At 41.4% G+C, this 6800-nt stretch overlaps 1 protein-coding gene across 1 annotated transcript in view; it reads left to right on the top strand.

The window, feature by feature from the left end:
• TOX4 (TOX high mobility group box family member 4) overlaps nt 1-6800 on the top strand; it is a 19541-nt gene that overhangs the window by 5648 nt on the left and 7093 nt on the right. The window contains exons 3-5 of the mRNA XM_006161418.3: nt 1405-1647; nt 2561-2821; nt 3437-3667. Of these exons, the coding sequence (XP_006161480.1) occupies nt 1405-1647; nt 2561-2821; nt 3437-3667 (735 nt within the window). The remainder of the gene's footprint in view (nt 1-1404; nt 1648-2560; nt 2822-3436; nt 3668-6800) is intronic.

Here is a 6800-nt window from a genome sequence, read left to right as displayed (position 1 = left end):
CGGGTCCGGGACGCGAACCGCGGTCGACTACGTGGGAGTCCAGCGACATAGCCATTACGCTAACTGCTGGTTCCCTAAAATAATTCTTTTTAAAAAAGGAAATTTTGTAGATTTCAAGCATCATAGCGAAACAAGTTATAAAGTCTGGTCTTTTTTTTTTTAAGCATTTTTTTGGGACTAACAGGTGGCATGGTGGTTAGGATCGTGGAACTCCCACGTGGCTGACCACAGTTTTTGAGTCCTGGACCTGGTGGCTTGCTTTCTCACTTTCTTTCTCTGTGTGTCTTGGTCTGGTCAAATTGAAAATAACAATAATGATAAATAAAGTAAAGGAAATAGTAGGGGCTGACAGGTGGCGTGGTGGTTAAGGGAGCTGGATTCCCACATGACCAACTGTGTTTCAAGTCCCAGACCTGGAGGCTTGCTTTCTCGCTTTCTCTCTCTCTTTCTTCTCCATCTCTCTCTGGTCAAATTAAAAATGATAATAACAAAGTTAAATAATAAAAAGTAATTCTTTCCCCCCAAAAAGAAAATAATTCTTTTTTTTTTTTTTTTTGAGAGGTTTTTGCTATAGGACGCGTGCACTCGCCAGAAAGACAGAGACAGAGAGACAGAAAGGGAGAAATCACCCCCCAGGGGGGATGGCCACGCTGCATTCCCTTCTCCTACATTCTCAGGATCTTGGGCATGCACGCACATGTGCCCGGTGCGAGTTTAAGCCGCTGGGTCCGCGACTAGAACCACGGTCGACTACATGGGAGTCCAACAACATAGCCATTATGCTAACTGCTGGTCCCAGAAATAATTCTTTTAAAAAATGTGATTTTTGCCTCAGGGTGCATGTGCTCACTGTGCAGAGAGACAGAAACAGAAGGAAAGTGAAGAATCACCCTCCAGGGGAATGGCCATGCTGCAATCCCTTCTCTTCCATTCCCTCCTGAGATCTTGGGTGCGCACACACACACACACACACATGCATACCCAGGGTGATTTTGAAGCCACTGGATCTGGGGCTTGAGCCTTGGTTGACTGTGTCGGAGTCCAGTGACAACTGCTACAGCAACTGTTAGCCCTAAGTCAGGGTCTTAAAGAATGGTACTCAAAGAATTATTTATTAGAATAAGCATAGTAATTTGGTGCAATTGAGCTAGTAGAGGTAGAAAATAAAATAATTGAAAATTATAATTGATGTTGGCAGCCTTGTATATGCCATATTACCAAGGCTATGAGAAAGAAGGGTTTTATTTGTAAAACTAAACAGGTCCTAAGAAAATGATTATAAAAATAGGATCTGAGGCTACGAAGAGGTACACTAAAAATCTCCATTACTTTGCTGTGTTTTACATTTAGCAATTTTTCATTCTTCCTTTTCCCATTAATTGTTTTTCCCTTTTTTCTCCACAGACATTCCATACACCAAGCTTGGGTGATGAGGAATTTGAAATCCCACCTATCTCCTTGGATTCTGATCCCTCACTGGCTGTCTCAGATGTGGTTGGCCACTTTGATGACCTGGCAGACCCTTCTTCCTCACAGGATGGCAGTTTTTCAGCCCAGTATGGGGTCCAGACATTGGACATGCCTGTGGGCATGACCCATGGCTTGATGGAACAGGGCGGGGGGCTCCTCAGTGGGGGCTTAACCATGGTAAGGGGCGTGTTAGGGAAAATGAAAACTACTCTGTATTCACAACTACACTTAGGTATTACTTGTTTCTCATTCTTGTGGCTAAAGGTTCATCAACAAAGACTTAATTTTACCTGAATAAAGAGATTCACTCTCTGGATCAATTTTACCTGAAAAAATTATTTAAAATTGCCAGTGTTAACCTAAAATGAAAATGATTAGGACTTTTAAAAAACAAATTTTTGCCTTTTTTATTATGTCTTTCACATTCTAGGATTTACAAGTTAGTGTGAAAACTGGCACATTGAGGGATTTATTAAAAATTATCTAAACTAAACATAAACATAATAATTAATGAAAACTGAGATAGTAAAGGTAGAAAAGAGGTAATAGAATTGAAAAGTGTGTCAATGTTGGCAGCCTTATATATGCCACATGACTAGATCATAGGTGTTATAAATCAGTATGCTGGGCATCCAGCACTTCTCCTGAGTAGTATATTTCCACACTGTTTATGCCAATATCTCCTACATTGTTCCTGTTTACTTTAAGTGCCCGTGTATTGTAACTTTAAAAGCCATTATTATGGGAAGGTATAGGCAAGTTTTTATTGATCTCATTAGTCACCACTACTACTTACTAAGTTAATTGCTTTTTAAGTAAACTTGTCCAAAATTAAAATTTAACCTGATTTTTTTTTTTTTCAGTTATTTCAGGGTAGGCCTTTGAGCACAAAGAAGCAGATTTACTGATTTTTGTACTTCTTAGTAAAGGTTAATATGTTTTATATGTAGACAAAATATTTCATGTATTACAGTTTTAAAATGTCACAATGTGGGTAAGCAGGGAGTTTATAAGCTGTCCTGAATTTGGGGAAAGGGAACGGAGTGGTGTTTTTTATATTAAGTTTAAGTAGTTCTTCTCCTTCTCTTAGGACTTGGACCATTCTATAGGGACTCAGTATAGTGCCAACCCACCTGTTACAATCGATGTACCAATGACAGACATGACATCCGGCTTGATGGGGCATAGCCAGTTGACCACCATTGATCAGTCAGAACTGAGTTCTCAACTTGGTTTGAGCTTAGGGGGTGGCACCATCCTGCCACCTGCCCAGTCGCCTGAAGATCGTCTTTCAACCACCCCCTCACCTACTAGTTCACTTCATGAGGATGGTGTTGAGGAGTTCCGGAGGGTGAGGCATTCCCTGCCAAAATCAATTTTGCCATGTTACTCCAGGATGAAACTCTGAGCACACAGATCCTAATTGGAATTCTTTACTCTTGCCCTGCCATCTCTTCTGCTTTTGTCTCTGTATAGGGTCACACCTCTTAATTTCCAGTTTGTAATGCTCCTCCCAATCCCCATTCTTATTGGTCTTCACATATTTTACTAATGGCCTTTTGTCCTATTACCTCAACTTGTAGCATTTCTGAAAATGCCACGAGTGTGACTAGTTTACCCCATATGAAAGTTCTTTTATTGGGACCAGCAGATGGCATAATGGTTACATTGCTGGACTCCCATATAGTTGACCGGGGTTCAAGTCCTGAACCCGGCAGCTTAAAACTCATTCCAGGTGTGTGAGTGTGCATGTCCAAAATCCTGATAGAAGAATGGAGAAGGGGTTGCGGTGTGGCCATCCCCCCGGGGGGTGATTTCTCTCTTTCTATCTCTCTGTCTTCAATGAACACATGTTCCCTACAGAAAAAATCTCTCTCAAAGAAAAAAAAAAAGTCTTTTATTACAGTTCTTCAGGCACAATGCTTTGCTTCTTCCATCCTGTAATTTTCTCTTTTCTCTCCTACAGCAACTTCCCGCCCAGAAGACAGTGGTGGTGGAAGCAGGGAAAAAGCAGAAGGCCCCAAAGAAGAGAAAAAAGAAAGATCCTAATGAGCCACAGAAACCAGTTTCTGCATATGCTTTATTCTTCCGTGATACCCAGGCTGCCATCAAGGGACAGAATCCCAATGCCACTTTTGGAGAGGTTTCAAAAATTGTGGCCTCCATGTGGGATAGTCTTGGAGAGGAGCAAAAACAGGTGAGGAAATAGCGAGAAACTAGAGGAAAGTGAATATTTCAGGTTTTTAAGTAATGGATAAAAACTAAGATTTACTTTTTTAAAAAATTATTTATTTATCCACTCATTTATTTATTTATTTATTTATTTATTTAATTTGACCAGAGAGAGACACAGAGAGAGAGAGGGAAAGTGAGAAAGCAAGCCACCAGGTCTGGGACTTGAACCGTGGTCGGCCATGTGGGAGTGTCCAGCACCTTAACCACCATGCCACCTGCTGGCCCCTACTTTTTCTCTCTCTTATTTAAATTAAGGTTTCTGTCATAGGACATGTGCATTTACCAGAGAGAGATAGTAGAGGGAAAGTAAAAAATCATTCCCCAGCAGGGATGGCCACTCTGCAGTCCGTTCTTTTGTATTCCCCTCCTGGAATTTGTGTGTATACACACATTCCATGCCTGGCATGTTTTTCAACCCATCAGGTCCAGGACTTGAGCTGTGGTCGACCATGTGGGAATCTAACACCTTAACCACCATGCCACTTGCTCGCCCCCCACCTCTTTTTATTTAAAAAAAAAAAAAAAAGATTTATTTATTATTTTTATTTCACATGAGTTTGGTCAGAGAAAGATGAGAGAGAGAGAAATAAAGCAAGCCACCAGGTCTGAGACTCGAACCATGGTCAGCCATGTGGGAATTCCAGCGCCTTAACCACCACACCACCTGGTAGCCCCTTTTCTAACATTCTTATGTGTCCTTATCTAATATCAGATCTTTGCTTGTGGCATTCACACATCAGCTTTGTCTTATAGTCACAGCCATACACTAATCCAGAAAACCCTTTTTTTAATTAAGAATGATTTATTTTATTTGTTGTTAATTTTTTCTTAATTCACCAGAGAGAGAAAGAGAGAAAGTGAGAAAGCAAGTTGCCAGGTCCAGGACTCAAACCGCTATTGGCTGTGGGAGTCTAGTACCTTAATCATCACGCTACCTGCTGAGCCCCAGAAAACATTTTTTGTTGCCAGGGGAAACATGCACTCACTAGAGAGAAGACAAAGTATCCCCTGTGGGAATGGTCATGCTGCAGTCCCTTCTCTCCCTCTTTTCGAGATGTTGGGCATACATACACGTGAACCTGGTTTTCTCAAGCTGCTGGGTCTGGGACCCAAACCATGTAATCAGCCATGTGAGATCTGACTGCCTTAATCAGCGGGCCATGGAGCTGGCCCCAGAAAACCGATTTTACAATGTTTTTAAGAATATTCTTAAGTGACCGGCAGGTGGCATGTTGATTAAGGTACTGAACTCCCATATGGTCAACCACAGTTCAAGTCCTAGACCTGGCAGTTTGCTTTCTCACTTTCCCTCTTTCTCTCTCTGGTCAAATTAAAATTAATTGGGGAACAACAGGTGGTGTGGTGGTTAAGGTCCTGGACACTCCCACGTAGCTGACCATGGTTTGAGTCTTAGGCCTGGTGGTTTGCATTTTCACTTTCTCTCTCTCTCCCACACACTCTTCTCTGTGTCTCTGGTCAAATTACAGTTAAATGAATGAAAAAATAAAATCATTCTTAAAAAATGAATAAATAAAATTAAATCTTTAAAAAACTGTTTTTAAAGGGATCAGGGCCAGCCTTTGCTAAGGTGTTTTAAGGTGCTAGAATCCCACATGGCTAACCACAGTTCAAGTCCTGGGCATGTTAGCTTGTGAATCACACTGGACTTATGTACATTTTGTACATTATTTTTTCTTTTTTTTTCTTGGAGAGGTTTTAGGCTATAGGGCGTGTGTGCTCACCAGAAAGACAGACAGACAGAAAGTGAGAAATCACCCCCCGGGGGTATGGCCATACTGCAATCCCTTCTCCTCCATCCTCCTCTCGGGATCTTGGGCACACACGCACAGAGTTTAAGCTGCCGTATCTGGGACTTGAACCATAGTCAACTACATGGGAGTCCAGCAACATAGCCATTACACCTATTGTTGGTCCCTGGGCCTATGTACATTCTTGCCCAAAATCCCTAGAGGAGACTAGAGTCCAATGCCTTAACCACTGTGCTGGCCCCAGATAAAATAATTCTAAAAACCAAAAACAAAATACCTGACATGCATGTGTATATACATGTGTGACTGCCCAAAAATCCCAAGTGGAGATATAGAAGAGATTATGGTGTGGCCATTACCCCCAGGGGACTATTTCTCTCTCTCTTTTTCTCTCTTTCTGTCTCTTTTCTAGTGAGCACCCAGGTCCAATAGCAAAGCTAAGTGTGTGTGTATTCAACAATTGAAATTGCAGATGATAATAATTATCATTACACTGGACTCCTGGGTCTTGTATTAAAGTGAGTCTTCTTAATATTTGAAACAAAAAACTGAACTTATTATAATTTGTGTCAGTTACCTATTGCTGCTCAACAAATCACCACTAATTTAATAACTTAAAACATGACAATGTATTGGGACCAGCAGGTGGCATGGTGATTAGGGCATTGGACACTCCCACATGGTTGACCATGGTTTAAGTCCGGGACCTGGTGGCTTGCTTTCTCACTTTCACTCCCTCTCTCTTTCCTTGTCTCTCTCTGGTCAAATGAAAATAAAATGAATGAATAAATAAAATAGAAATTCTTTTTAAAAAATGATAGCGTATTATTTCTCATGAGTCTATGAGTGAGTTGGTTCTTTTTCCTGCTGTTCTTGCCTGGGCTCATTCCTGTGGTTGTAATAAAACAACGACTGCTATGGCTGGTCTAGATAGCCTTGCTTCCATATCTGGCAGTTGATGCTACCTACTGGCAAGGATGCCATCGTTTTCCTTCACTTGGCCTATTCATCCTCCAAGCAGACTAGACTGGCTTCTTTACAGTATAGCACACTTGGAGCCAGCAGGTGGTGTGGTTGAAGTGCTGGACTCCCACATAACTGACTGTGGTTCCAGTTCCAGACCTGATGGCTTGCTTTCTTACTTTCCTCTCTGGTGAGCGCATGTGCCCTGTAGCAAATTGGAAAATAATAATAAATAAAAATAAATCTTTAAAATATATAGCAGACTTAGAGCGAAATTTCAAGAAAGTAAAAACAGGCACCGGCAGTTGGTGTAATGGCTATGTTGCTGGACTCCCATGTAGTCGACCGCGGTTCAAGTCATAT

This window comes from Tupaia chinensis, unplaced genomic scaffold (assembly GCF_000334495.1).
Source record: "Tupaia chinensis unplaced genomic scaffold, TupChi_1.0 Scaffold138584_1, whole genome shotgun sequence".
NCBI lineage: Eukaryota > Metazoa > Chordata > Mammalia > Scandentia > Tupaiidae > Tupaia > Tupaia belangeri.
Note: the sequence above shows the minus strand (reverse complement) of the source record. Positions and strands in the feature narration are given on the sequence as shown.